At 30.5% G+C, this 14,567-nt stretch overlaps 2 protein-coding genes across 3 annotated transcripts; one reads left to right on the top strand and one right to left on the bottom strand.

Annotated features, from left to right (window-relative positions):
• Window positions 1-818: 818 nt before the first annotated feature.
• On the top strand, window positions 819-2,519 carry LOC107938218 (G-type lectin S-receptor-like serine/threonine-protein kinase RKS1). Its single transcript, XM_016871309.2, has 5 exons — window positions 819-1,024; window positions 1,143-1,350; window positions 1,447-1,684; window positions 1,781-1,931; window positions 2,035-2,519. Exons 1-5 carry the CDS (start codon window positions 830-832, stop codon window positions 2,335-2,337), a joined length of 1,095 nt encoding a protein of 364 aa, XP_016726798.1. The 5' UTR covers window positions 819-829; the 3' UTR covers window positions 2,338-2,519.
• A 3,233-nt stretch (window positions 2,520-5,752) lies between these two features.
• Window positions 5,753-8,950, bottom strand: LOC107938223 (transcription factor bHLH112). 2 transcript variants are annotated; one of them, XM_016871314.2, is made up of 7 exons: window positions 8,415-8,950; window positions 7,500-8,133; window positions 7,251-7,367; window positions 7,085-7,150; window positions 6,885-6,950; window positions 6,694-6,744; window positions 5,753-6,565 (listed from the first exon to the last, which is right to left on the bottom strand). In XM_016871314.2, exons 1-7 carry the CDS (start codon window positions 8,729-8,731, stop codon window positions 6,416-6,418), a joined length of 1,401 nt encoding a protein of 466 aa, XP_016726803.1. In that variant the 5' UTR covers window positions 8,732-8,950; the 3' UTR covers window positions 5,753-6,415. The 2 variants fall into 2 exon arrangements, with proteins under 2 accessions (XP_016726803.1, XP_016726804.1); XM_016871315.2 differs by having other exon boundaries at window positions 6,891-6,950; window positions 8,415-8,905.
• Window positions 8,951-14,567: the final 5,617 nt, after the last annotated feature.

A 14,567-nucleotide genomic window follows, 5' to 3' on the forward strand; every position in this document is an offset into this window, starting at 1 on the left:
CCTGAAATAGGAGAGGATTTAACTAATAAACTGTACTAATTGGACCAACCAAAAATTATAAAAAAAAATTGTAAGTAGATATATGAGTATAAATTCGGGGAAAATTTACGGATTTGGGTTTCGAGTTTTATAACTCGAGATATGAATTATTTAGCAACTATGACGCAGTTGGACAGCTTGTCTGAAAAGTATGATATAAATTATCTAAATTTGGTTAAGTGCTCAAATAAGTTTAGTAGTGCCTTGTGCTCGATCCGGCAACGGTCTCGGGTAAGGGGCGTTACAAATTTACATTACTAAAAACTCACTAAACACAACAATTTATAACATAATCCTAAATTACTAATAAATTAATTTTAAAATAATTACAAACACAATAATTTATAACGTAATCCTAAATTACTAACAAATTAATTTTAAAATAATTATAAAAAAATATTTTTAGTCGAGCCTCGGGTATTTTTGACCCATTGATTGTATTTTGACCTATATTTATATTTAAATATTTTTAATAAAAAAATAATAATTTTATTTATTTAAATTTAAAAATATTTTAATATAAAAAAATGACTGCGTCGGTAAGATAGGCGCGACCCAAAAAAAATACTATTTTCGTATATAATTCAGCTGACAACCTATTTCAATATTTAATTTCAGTATTTAATTTTTTAAAAAAAATTATTTAGGTAAAAAACCTGGATTATTCACATTTTAATAATTTACCATTGCTTAAGTTTTCAATTTAAATAAATAAAAGTGTTACCCTTTTGATGAATAAGATAAAGACTTATAACTCAACAAAAGAACAGAAGCCCTTTTGAACCAAACAATGATATGCATGTTACCAGGAAAAAAAGGAGGACCTTCACTGAGTTTCACTACAAGTCCATCATGTTTTGAGGACGATTTAAATGGAAGAAACGCGGAGTTACCTGTATTTAATTTTGGAACCATTGCTGCGTCCACAAACAACTTCTCTTCTGATAATAGACTTGGACAAGGAGGCTTTGGCCCTGTTTATAAGGTGCTTTTGCATTTCACCCTTCTACTGCTTTCATCTATGGCTAGTTTTACGAAAACTATGACAAGTTTCTTGAGAGGTAAATTATCTGATCCATCTTCTAAATTATGTTTAATTCCAGGGTACATTAAACGGAAAAGAGATAGCAGTTAAAAGGCTATCGAAATCCTCAGGGCAAGGAATAGAAGAGTTTAAGAATGAGGTTACACTGATTGCCAAACTCCAACACAGGAATCTTGTCAGGATTTTAGGTTGTTGCATACAACAAGACGAGAAGATGTTGGTCTATGAATACTTGCCAAATAAGAGCTTGGACTGTTTCATTTTTGGTATATATATACGCGTGTTTCTTTATCTCATGCATTTTGTTTTCTGATGAGGTCCTTTACGTAGGATTTAATGAAATATATAAACTTTGAATCCAGATGAAAGTAAAAGATCACTCTTAGACTGGGAAAGTCGGCTTGAGATTATTTCCGGAATTGCTCGAGGAATTGTATACCTTCATCAAGACTCAAGATTGAGAATCATCCATAGAGACCTCAAAACTAGTAATATTTTACTAGACGCCCAAATGAACCCAAAGATTTCAGATTTTGGTTTGGCTAAAATATTTGGAGGAGATCAAGTTGAAGCAGATACAAAACGTGTCGTTGGAACATAGTAGGTGCATAAAACTTAGTATTTTATTTGCTTTGGATTTGGCTATATTGTATAAAGTGCTTTTAAAACAACTTTTATTTTTGGATGCTATTGCAGTGGCTACATGTCACCAGAGTATGCAATGCAAGGCCACTTTTCTATCAAGTCTGATGTATACAGCTTCGGAGTACTGCTCTTAGAAATTCTCACCGGTAGAAGAAATAATGGACATTACCCCGACAGTCCTACCTCGAACTTGATTGGACATGTGAGCAAATTAATTTTGCAAGCAATGTAATGTAATGTAATGCAATATGCAACTTTTTTTCTTTTTCAAACAATTTTGAAATGATTCAAGTTATTTGTTTTAGGTTTGGGAATTATGGAAAAACGACAAAGCTATGGAGATAGTTGATTCATCGTTAGGAGGGGGTCTTCCTAGTGCTGAAGTTTTGAGATGCCTTCAGATTGGGTTGCTATGTGTGCAAGAGAATGCAACAGATAGGCCTAAAATGTCAGCTGTTGTTGCCATGTTAGGCAATGATGCCTCTCTTCCTTCCCCTAACCAACCAGCATTTTTCATCAACAGAAGCGGCCAAGGTGATGAGACAGGTAGTAGGCAAGGCACCGGATCCATCAATACAGTGACTCTCACCATGCCTCATGCTCGCTAGATGCTTCGGTACTTTAAAAGTTCCACACAGGGCCCTGGTCTGTTACTGAACATAAATCTCTGTTTCTAGTATTATCAATTCGGGCAAGTTTATGACTCTAAATGCCTGCAATTTAATTGAAATTGCATTCATAATCTTGGTACCTAGATTACATACAGATCCATAATAACATACTTCTCATCTAGATTGCTCTCTTATTTCTCCTGTTTTTGTTCTCTTTATTGTTTATTTCATAATAATTATATATTATTATAGATTTATAGTATTATTATAGATAATTGAAGATTTAAATTTTATGTGATATAAATTATATAATATATATATAAATGAATCTAATATAATTAGAAATAAATCCCAGTAAATGATGGAAATTCATTACCAATCTAGTTTCTTTGCTTATAAACATCTTTTCAACTTAATAGTTTTTTAAAAGTTTGTTTTTTCGTACTTGTAGTTAAAATTGCATGAAATATCTCACCCCATATTCATGAACCTATTCCATGCAAAAGCTTCATTCATTCCAAAAGTAAGATAATTTCTTTAACGATTAAAGAAGGCACTCACTCTCCGTGCGTAAATTAAGGAGGTACACATTTTTTCTCATAAATTATAAAAATAGTTATTTAATTATTAACATATTTTTATTTTCATCATTCATATTAAAATTTTTTATTTTAATCATTTAATATTATTAATTTTTTGGTTTTTTTATTAAATAACTAAAAATAGTTTTTTATTGGCATAATAATAAATTTAGCCTTTCAATGTTTATAGATTCTATCAATTTAGTCTTAAATCTAAAAAATTCAACAAACTAGCCCTCAACTTTATACATTCTGTCAATTTAATCTTGATTCTTAAAAATTTAAAATTAAAATTTTTTTTATAAAAATACATTCAAAATTATAAAATCATCTATAAATAAATAAATATATATTTTTATCATTTCCTATCGTGAAATTCATTTATTAAAATAAAAATTTTATAAATAAAATAATAATACTATAAATAAAATTGTTTAAGGAAAAAAATCCATGACGAATACTTACACAAATTCAACTTTTTCTTTTTTTCAACATTAATGACCACTATGTTCAAAGATGGTTAAAAACTACGTACTAAAGTTGAAAAAAGTGAGAATTAATGTCTTTAAATTGTTGCCTAAAACGTGTTTGTTGCGTTTGAGGTTGTGCTTCAAGTGGACATGGTTGAGGATTTATCGATGAGGATAAAGTCTTGAAGGCCCAGTAGGAGTAAGGGTTATTGGGGACGGTGGTGCCTAGCGCTCGACAAATTTGACAAAGACTGTAGCAATATAATAAAATTTACTATTTATAAAATAAATATAAAAAAGGAAATGTTTGAATTTAGTTTAAGTATTGTTTATAGGTTTTAAAATATATATTTTATTTATAAAAGTATCATTTTAATAAATAAATTTCATGTCAAAAAAAAATTGGGTATTCATTTATTTAGAATTTTCATGTACTTTTTTTTATAAAATCTTATGTATTTTTATAAAAATGAATTTTAAATATTTTTTATTTTTTAAATAATTTGAATTTTGAATTTTTAAGAAGTAAAATTGAATTGACATAATATGTAAAGTTGATGGTTAAATTTGTTCATTTTTTTTAGAATTATGACTAAATTGATAGAATCTATAAATATTGGACGGCTAAATTTGTTATTATGCCCATAAAAAGGCCACCATAAGTGATTTAATAGAGGAGTGACGAAAATATTAAATTTCGATAATGTTAGGACAAAAATAGAAAATTTTAAACTTAAATAACCAAAATAGATCACGTTAATAGTAAGATGATTATTTTTATAATCTACTCTTTTTTTACAGTTATGATTCGAATTTATGTTGTTCTTAAAGTAAGTGAATATTTGATCAGTAGGTCACAAGTTCAAGTTTGATATATAACATTTTTATTTAATGAGAAAGTAACATTCCTATTAATCTTTTTCCACCTTGCTTTTTTAAGGGTTTTTTTATCTGCATTAATTTTTAAATTTTGTTTTTTAGACTTAGATTTTGTCAAGATATTATAACATGATATTTTGAGATTATATCGTGTTATCACCTTAAAAACTTTTAAAATTTAAATTTATATATTCTTTATAATTTCTCTAAATTTTATGCAAAAAATTTTAACTCTTCAGATGATGCCAAGGTATTGTATCCCAAAAAATCCAAATTTTAAAATAAATTAAAAAAAAAGTTGTCAAGTTGTAAAATCAATATGGTACTAAACTTGCAGGGTCAAATTAAAAGAAACTTGTCAAGTATAAAAACAAAATGTGGTTATATTTCTTTTATTTATCTCACTAGTCCGATTAATTTATAATTTAAAATATGTTGAAACGGACCGAGGATTTTACCGAAACAAAATTTCCATTAAAATCTAATTTCACCCAACTCTACTCATAAAATGCATACACGGGAGCACAAATGAAGATCTGGAAAGAAACTTTTTTTAGTAACCTAATTATTGTCCATATATATATATATATATATATATTTTGTCCATTTCCGTTAAATTCTGTTAAATTTCTGACGAAAAGGTAACGTGGCAATTAAAAATTGATATAATAACAAATTTAACTCTCGATTTGATCCTCAAAATTTACATTACTCTTTTGCTTTCCCCACCACCATTATCATTGTTGCCTCCACCTCCACCTCCTCCCCCACCAAATAGGAGAAAGGTGAGACATCAAAAAATTTTGACTTTTGAGTTTTCTTAGATTTGTGTTTGATTTTTGATTATTTTGGTTTTGATCATGAGAAAATACTTGAGGTTTCACCTTTCTCCTATTTGGTGGAGGAGGTGGAGGCAACGATGATACTGGCGGTAGAGGAAGCGAAAGAGGAAGATATATTTTGAAGATCAATTTAAGACTATTTGTAAATTTTTAGGATTAATTTTTTTTAAACTGTGACTAAATCAAAATATTGTGTAAAAATTGATGATTAAATTTGTTATTATACTAATTTTTTAACTACCATGCCACTCTCTCATTAGCGATTTAATAGCACTTACCGAAAATAAACAAAAAAATCTTAATTAATTGGGAGACAAAATAAAAGAGCAATAGCTAAATGACTAAATTAAAAAATTTTGATATTTAAGTGATCAAAAAGAAAATAGACAATAATTGAATTATTTGTGGTGTAGTTTACCCTTTTTATTTTTAATCTATTTTCTCCTCTAACCATAATGTAGAAACCCTAAAAGCAGGAACAGTGGGCCACCGCCTGGCTTCCACTACCACAACTACCATTGCAAATACATATTTTTAAAAAGAAAAAACAGTTGAAACCCCAATCATCAAAAGAGCTCCACTCAATCCTAGTCTTCAACAATAAGTAAACAAGAAAGTAGAAACTCATATACACCATTAATATAAAACCTCTTTAATCATTTCTCTCTCTTTATAAGGTACCAGATGATAAAAGGGGATGGCTATACACATATGCTCAAAAAGGAACAGAAGGCCAAGGGGCTCCTTACCCCCCCAAATCTGCTAAATTCAGATCCTAAACATCAACAAAATAATTAATCTTCTATAAATATGAGTCCAATTTTCGCTGAATTTAGCACTTGTTCCTTTCTTTTTTTTTAATCACTTGCAACTATACTTGGATTATTGAAAGAAATAAAAAATGAAAAACCTATGCTTAGGTTAACTAATCTTTTCTATTTTAATCCTTCAAGGGGTTTGGTTCCTGATCATTTGCTTGCCCTTGGCCCAGCACTCCAGCACACCCTTCGTCTCTGCCAGCACTCCAGCACACCCTTCGTCTCTGTACTTTCCACCTTCGAATCGTCACTTCCTTTTTCTTTTCTTTCTTTTCTCCTTTTCCTTTGTTTTCTTTAGCTTTTTATCAAGACTGTTACAGCAAAGCAATGTAGCTATCCTTCTAAGTTTTCCATTACCTTTTTCTTTTTGCCGCTTTATGAATATTGTAGTCATGGCCGGCCTCGGGTCTGGTAATTAATCTACCGCATGAGTAGTATAGTTGTTGTACAATCTCCTTTTAGCTTTGTTAAATAGCCTTCTATTCCTACCTGAAAGTTCCACCAAACGTTGGAGTCCAAAAATCAACTGTGGTCTCATTAGCAACCGGGAACGTGCTGGAGATTGGCACCAAACAAAGCCCAAGGCTCCTTAGATCTTGTTTTGGCCCTTCTGGCTCTTTCAAACTTTCAGTACTCTACAAAGGGGGAAAAAGTACAACATTGTTCAAATAATTCCTGCATTATTCAAATACTCCTAGGCCCTAGGAGAAAGAAAAAAAGATAGTCAATTATCATCGAAGTCTTCTTTTATTTATGTATATACCTGTTGTTGTGTGGAAGGTACTGCTTGTTTCATATATGGAGTACTCAAAACCTGAAATTACGTAAAAATAACATTTTCTCAGTCCATATTCAGAATTCTCTAGATAGTATCCTTGTCTTCATGTTATATAGAAAATTAATATGTTAAGAGTTTTATTTATAAGAAATAGAAAGAAGATAGAGGAACAATACATTAACTTGATCATGGAGGAACTTAATGTATTCAATAGCTTCATGAAGAACAGATGCGGTATCAGTCTGGGGAAAAAAAAAGAAAAAGGTAAGGTACAGAATAATCCAAAGGCCAAGATAAAGGTAAAGCTTTCAATTATATCATCAAAAGGATAAATATCTAAAAAGTATATAGTAAGAAGAAAATTCCAAAAATTCACCTTTCCAAAAGGTGAAACCAATTGCTGGAGCGCAGTGATTCGGTCCCCAAGCTTCTCTTTTCGAACCTGATAAAATTTGCATAAAACTTTTACATCTAATTCTTTGAATAAGCGATCACTATGATTCCACCTGTAAAGAAACTTTGTAAAATTTATAAATTAATACCTTAAAAGTTGGTAATGGCGATGGCGTTTCAATTCTTGGCCTCTTCAATAATGGAGGTTCACTACTTAATCCTTTCTTCACCGGTGACCCCGAGTTCCGGACTTCTTCGGTATTAGTCTATGAAAGCAGTCCACAACATGAAATAAATAAATCAAAACTGTACCATAAACCCTAGCCCTGGATCCAAGCTGATGAACATGATCAAGACATATACTTTAAAAATATCTCATCACACCTTTATTTAATTACCTTCTTCGTTAGGCTGGGGCAATTAGGTTTCTCTTCAAATGTTTGTAAAAGAAACTCACGTTGCAGCTGCGAGGGTGAAAAGCCGGCTTTGACGTCGTTTACACCGGTGGCGGAAGCGTTCCACAAGGGTGCGTTGTTGGTGAAGTGCAAGTTGCTGGGCTGCTGTTTTGGCAATGATGGCCTTACGAAAGGAGCTGGTCTTGGCCAAGAAGGTGATGATTCAGTAGCGTTATTTGCCCCATAAGTAGCTGTAGCCGACATATAGTCGATTGACCGATTGTTGTTGAAAAGCGATAGTTGTTGGGATTGGGCTTGAGAGTCAGGATCAAACAAAGTTTGTAACAGCGTTGATGGGTACCCATATGACACTGAACCTATCGGAAACTGGCAGGTTGGTCTACTGTTACCGGAGCTGGTTAGTGAATTCAATCTCTGCTGCTCCAAGGAGAAATCTTGATTGAGAGGCTTGAAAGTAGTGATGGAAGAATCTTCCCCGGGGCTTGTATAGCTCCTTGGACTCCATTCCTTTTGGATTTGGGAAGAATCCATGCCTGTTTCTTTCCGGCAACTCAGCCTAGAGTTAATACCTTCTTGAAGAACTGAATTGTAACTTTCACTTCTCACATTACTCCGACTGCAGGCAAATACGATGTAGAAAAACAGAAAGTATATATATTCAGTTGATGAAAAGAATTTTAATCTAATAATCAAGTATTTAATTGACTGATCATGTTGACTTCCTTTACTAAGGAAAATTAACAAGCCATTGTTCTTTATAACTCGTGGTCGAAGCTTTGGACTATAAGGTCTAGCTTCTTGTATGTAAAGAACTCATATTTAAATAATAGTGAAGACCCGGATAGTTTTTATGCTAATATTTATACCAGTTATGATTTCAAAACATCAATAACTTACAGCAAAGATTGGTTCCAATCGGATGTTGTAGATGATGAAAGGCCGAAACCCATCATTTGTAAGGTAGAATCATTCAAAATACTGCTGCCACAACTGTCTGAATCACCTTGCTGAGCCCCCAGCGGGAAAGCTAAGCTATCTTTAGACTCCTCACAAGAAGACCTTGCCTTAATATCCACCATATCAGCACTCCATCCGAAGCTTCCCATGTCAGCGGCTAGCCCCGTAGAACACGGCGAAGAACACCCCGTAAACATTGCTTTCGAGGAATCCCACCATATCTCTCCACAAATCCCAGCATGAAATTCTTCTGCCATCGTCAAAACTTCAAACTCTTTCCTTTCTTTGGTTTATCTATGGGTGAGAACCCTCACCCCTTGGGAGTCATCGTTATTTATATGTGAAAATTAAACTCTGATAAAGAGTACGGTCTAGTGTAAAAGAATTTGGTTGACATTTCAAGGGATGATTGGACGAATGAGAGAAAGCATTTTGAATCGAATTCTGTTGTTTATAATTAATTAAAAAGAAATTTAACTTTGTTCTCATTCCTTCTTTCCCAATTAAAAAAAATGCATTTATTTTATTTCCTTTGCTTTAATTTTCTTTTCCTTACCGGCTTAATTTTTTTTCCTCCCTTACGAATAAAGGGATGATGGTGATGATATGTTTGATCTGACTGCCACGTCAGTGTTTTGGACTTTGTTTTAGGACGGTTGATATTTGGTTAAAATATAATAGTCGAATGAAAAAACTTATCGTCTGCTATTATATTATATATTATAGGGCAATCTAATAAAATATTTAATAAATGAGAAATTATTTTATGAATTATTTTATAGATCTTTCTAATTATTTATAGTTATTTTAGTAATATTTTTCATGTTATTGACATATAACTTTAATAATTTGTTTTATCTTAACCTTAAATCTTGAATTTTGAACCTTAACTCTCGAGCTCTAAATTTGGAGTTTGGAAAGATTTTAAATTTGAGATTTAGGGTTTAGAGTTTAAATAAAAAGTTACAAAAATTATGTGTCAATTAAATAAAAAAATTACTAAAATATTATTAAATAATTTTAAAAGAATCATGAATAATCTAATGGAAATTATCCATAAAATAATTTCTAGAAAGGAATAAGTTTATAATTTTGTTTTGTTAGAAGACTATGTATCTTTATTTGTAGTCACTATAATTATAAGATTTTGATAGTTTTTTAAAAGATCAAAAAGTATACTAGTAATGTATTAAAATGAATGACTTTTCTTTTTTACCAAGAAAATTTCTTTATGGTTTGACGTTTGTGTCAATCCCAAAACCTTTTCTATTCGAATACCTTTTAAGCATTTCGATGACATTACTTTTTTATAGATACAATAATTAATAATTTCAATTAAAATAAATTATTACAAACGTTAAATTAAATAGTTAGTTTAACAATTCATTCTAATTAGTTAAATATAACTAGAAAAATCCGTGAAATTCAAACTTATAATTTCAATATCTCAACCTTGTTATTTAATCAAAACCTTATTAGCCAATATTATTAACTTTTATTTAAAAATTTTAGATTTTGCTCTTATTATCAATATGTAAGTTAATTTAATTTCTTGCTTATGTAAAGCTACTTAGACTTTACATAAAAAAGGCAAAAAAAGAAAGAAAATTAGACGGCTGATTTTTAAAAAATCAAAAGTTAATTAAATTATGTCCCAATGAAAAAAAATTAAATTAGGAATGATGAATCTAATTTTCTCAACAAAAAAAACAAAAAAAAGCTAGGAAAGGGACTTTCTTGTTTAGCTTCAAACTGTTAATTTGCTTGACATTGAAGTTCATTAACGTCCTGATTCGGATGAATCTATCATTTAGCTAATGATTTTTGTCAATTTTAATATGCTTACGCTAGGTTGGATTGAAATATTATTATTTTTCCTATGTTTCGAATATTACTTGTTATAAACTAATCATAATTGGTAATTTTTAATCACTTATATGACTTGTTTGTAGTAAAAAAAAATCGTTTATTTTCAAGAGGTCTTATTTTCTACAAGAATTTTTACTCATCATTTTAATTGTATGTTTAACTTTGTACTAATCATTCTTTACTTTATGTCTAACTTTATATCAATTATTATTTCACAAACAATTTAGTGTGACAATAGTTTACAGACTATTTTTATAATTAGTTGGTTTTTAAAAAAAAATTTGAAGATTGATAGTGGTATATTATATACTAACAAATCGATTTATAAAATATTAAAAATTAAACTAATAATGAGATTATAGCACATGAGGGTGAAAAAAATTGATATGAAAATTATATATGGATCTGAGATTCATTACTGCCTTTATTGATTCCTCATTGCTGCTCAATATACCATTACATTTTGTGATTGTCTTCAAAGTGGAAGTAATTGAGTGGGTTTGAAACTTGTGCATGATGGTCTATAACGTTTTTTGAGTTAGTTCTAACATGTTTTTCTTCAACGAAAGATGTAGTGAGATCATAGGCAACTGGCGGATGAATTGCAAGTTGATTATCGAGTGAATGCTTCTTGTTTTCCATGAAAACTGTGGATCCTATGTTTAGAGATTGATGATGTTCCTCTTAGAAGGGCTTTTGAGGATGTTCCTCTCTATCATTAGCCTACACAGGGGTGTCAGGGATTTTCATTTTTATTTTCATTTTCATTTTGGGTTTTCTCTTTCTGATGTTCTAAGAATTTGTTTGTAATCTGGTGGAGTCTTTTGTTGGTTGTTATTTTGTTTCATGTGGTGTTGTATGGGTTTTTGGTGTCTTTGGTTTATTATATGATGTTTTAGTTGACCTGTAAGGTATTATGTAATATACCAAGCCCCTCATTATTAATTTCTAATAAAATTCTACCTTAATTAGAAAAAAAAAACTGAGTTCAAATCTTACGTTATTTTAAATTTACCAAAATATAAAAAAACATAAATACTTAAAATAATATTCATAATTCATAACTAGCATCAACGTAATCAAACAGTAATAATATAATTCATCATATATTTTATACTTGGCTGATATTGCTCATTAGTCTTAACAAAGGTCAAGCTCTTAGATTCCCTTTCTCTAATTTTTTTTTTTATCCACAAAAGTATATAAGATCAAAAGAAGGCTTAAGCTTGAATGTTACAACTCCACCAAATAAAAAAAAATACTATTAGTATATAGTAATTAATTAAGATTAAGAGATGTCACTTTTCATTCATCTAATCAAAGTAGTACTTCCATTTAACTTAACAATAATTCCATTATTCCACAACTTTCTTATATATATGCTTAACCTTAAACAAATAGCTCCATCTTTTAATTTATCGTTTTTCACTTTTGAGAGGTGTAACTAATACTTCCTAAATTAACTTTTCTTTATCATCTTGCCTTTCTTTTAAAATCATAATTTGGCACATATAATTAATGAACTGTGGCTCCAACCATATATTACACAAATAAAAATAAAAAATTTTAATACATTGATGGATAGTAGGGACATGGCCATCTATTAATCTCTTCTCTCTTCTTCTTCACCTGCATTGTGGAATGTTCACCCTTCGCAAAGCGGCCTGACTTAGCCATTTGCTCTTTGCTCATGTCTGCCGTATGACTCTCCCTGCCTTATAACTCACATATTTAACTATCGAAATGTGCGTGAAACTATTATCCTTGTTTAGGGTTAAGTATTTTTCGAATTTATAAAAAAAATTTGATAAATTAAAATTATTTTTTTTAGATGGTTGTAAAGTTAACATACATCTCATTTATGGTATAATAAAACATAAAAATTGAAGAAAAAAAACGTGTGCAATATTTAAATATTGTTTCTGAAATTAAAATATTTCACTGACAGTGTATTAATATTAGCTTCTTATTTTTTTAATAATTGTAGCTTTTAACACATGATTGCTTTAGGGATAATAAAGTTATTTCGGGATAAGCAAAGGGTGGTATAATTAATCACTTATTGGAAGAAATACTTGCTTCTATGCAAAAATTGGAAGTAAATCTCAAGACTTGAAGGCATTTAATATCAGATACGGTGAATTAATATATAATGGTGATGTAATACTGAGGGAATGGTGAAGTGTAAAAGGTGCCAAAAGGGCGAAACGAGTTGGAATACATGTAGGGTGAGAGAGGGAGATGGGAATAGTCAGTGGGCTTGGTAAAGTAACCCTAGAGGATCACGTTGGCAACCAACAAACAACACGTGCCAAAGAGCCCACATGAAAGGAAAATTACATGTTAAAAAGGAGTGGTATTGTAAACAAATACTGATAAACAAATCGAAAATAATTAAGAGATGAAGCTGAGGAAGAGATCATGAATTTTGTGGACCAAAATAATTTTATGAAAGGGAATTTCCACTCCAAAAATTTCAGATCCAAATTAATGGTCCACATGTTTTGTGATTCCAACGTGTGTGGTGTCTTTGCTTGGTTTGGTCAAACCCCAAACTCGGTGAGATACACACCACAAACAAAAGCAGCCGCCCTTTAGTTTCATTGCACGAGTCGTTATGGCTCGGATCGGGTAATAGCCTGATTTTAAATTAATTTTAGTTTGAACTCGGCTTGTCCGCTTAAATAGTTCCTTTATTATTTAGAGGTAACAAAATATTAAAAATATGAGTTTAACTTTAGACTACTACAATTTTAAATAGTCATTTTTAGGTATCAAGTTAATTCTATTATTATTCTTTTAACTCTAAAATAAAAAAATAATCTATTTCTTTATAAAATTCTAAAATCCTAAACCTAAAATCCTTAAGTCTCAACTCTAGGTCATTTAAACTCTAAATCTTAATCTAATCATTTCCCTAAAATCATCAATTTTAAAATTTTAAATTAGTAAAATATAAATAACACTTATCCAATAGAAAAATTTGTCCTAGGAGAGAGGGGCGGCACACATTAGTTTATTTAACTAGGGTATGTCACCCCTCATGTTTTATGAGGGGTTTTAGATTTGTCTTGTATTGAGTCTAATTATATGTATTTCTTGGACTTTTAACTTGTAACACCCCGATACCAACCTGACTGTCCGGTTTCAGTTCTAAGATGTCACATTTATTGCCAAAGCAACTACGAATACAAAACATTTAATTCACAACACATTTCATGCAAGCATAAGCATTTTCGTACAAAAGCAGGATATAAAAGCTTTTATAGGACTTATACGAACTTGCGTACGCTGTAAAGTTAAACCGATATTGAAAAAGGACCAAATTGCGACCTTTTAAAAATCTTCAAGATAAGTATCGATACCCTAGCTAGGTACCGATACTAATTTGAGTTTCGGTGTTTTAAAAAATTGAATAAAAATCGATAATATCGATACCTCTCACAAGGTATTGATTTCTTTGTCAAAGTATCGATACTTTTCTCTAGTATCGATACTATTTTAAGATTCGATATTTCAAAAAATTAAAGAATAATCATTGAAGTATCGATACCCTTCCCATGGTATCAATGTAACACCTCCTAACCCCAAACCGTTACCGGAACGAGGTTATGAGGTATTACCGGACATATCAGACAACTTACTAATAATTTACAATTAATATAACTTTTATGGTATAATATAATAATTGAGTCCCTATCTTGAACTCTCAAAGTTCAAGCACGTGTTAAAAGTAGAACGGAACTTGTTCGAATATTCTGAATTTTTTTTTATAAAAATTTCGGTCTGCTTATTTTTACCTAAAACCTTCTGCAAATTCAAACTAAAACAACCAGCACCAATTTTTCACATTCATATAACTAATATTTATATCATTAACATAATTTCAACTTAATAACTATCATAGCATCATTCAAAATTGATTAAAAACTTCATTCATTTAACAACTTAATGTTCATGTATCAAAATATCATATACTTTTCTTACCATTTCATTTAACCATCTAAATCTTATAATTCAACCTTCACTACCCAAAGTAATATGCATATTCAAGTGACTATATAACACCTATGTACATGCCACCTTTACCCAAAAGAAAAATATACATCACCAAATTTGTGTTGGAGTCGGGAATGTTCTGGATGCTGAACCGGGACACTTGACTTCTACTAACCTGCTCACGGAAACAACCGTACGCTGAGTATGGATATACTCAGTGATATT

This window comes from Gossypium hirsutum, chromosome A05, assembly GCF_007990345.1.
Source record: "Gossypium hirsutum isolate 1008001.06 chromosome A05, Gossypium_hirsutum_v2.1, whole genome shotgun sequence".
Taxonomy (NCBI): domain Eukaryota; kingdom Viridiplantae; phylum Streptophyta; class Magnoliopsida; order Malvales; family Malvaceae; genus Gossypium; species Gossypium hirsutum.

Coding starts and splice junctions, on each gene's coding strand:
- LOC107938223 (XM_016871314.2), bottom strand. CDS start 8,731: ATGGCAGAAGAATTTCATGCTGGGATTTGTGGAGAGATATGGTGGGAT. Junction 8,134..8,414: donor GATTGGAACCAATCTTTGCT/GTAAGTTATTGA, acceptor ATTTGCCTGCAG/TCGGAGTAATGTGAGAAGTG. Junction 6,745..6,884: donor TCCTCCATGATCAAGTTAAT/GTATTGTTCCTC, acceptor ACGTAATTTCAG/GTTTTGAGTACTCCATATAT.
- LOC107938218 (XM_016871309.2), top strand. CDS start 830: ATGATATGCATGTTACCAGGAAAAAAAGGAGGACCTTCACTGAGTTTC. Junction 1,025..1,142: donor GCTTTGGCCCTGTTTATAAG/GTGCTTTTGCAT, acceptor GTTTAATTCCAG/GGTACATTAAACGGAAAAGA. Junction 1,351..1,446: donor CTTGGACTGTTTCATTTTTG/GTATATATATAC, acceptor CTTTGAATCCAG/ATGAAAGTAAAAGATCACTC.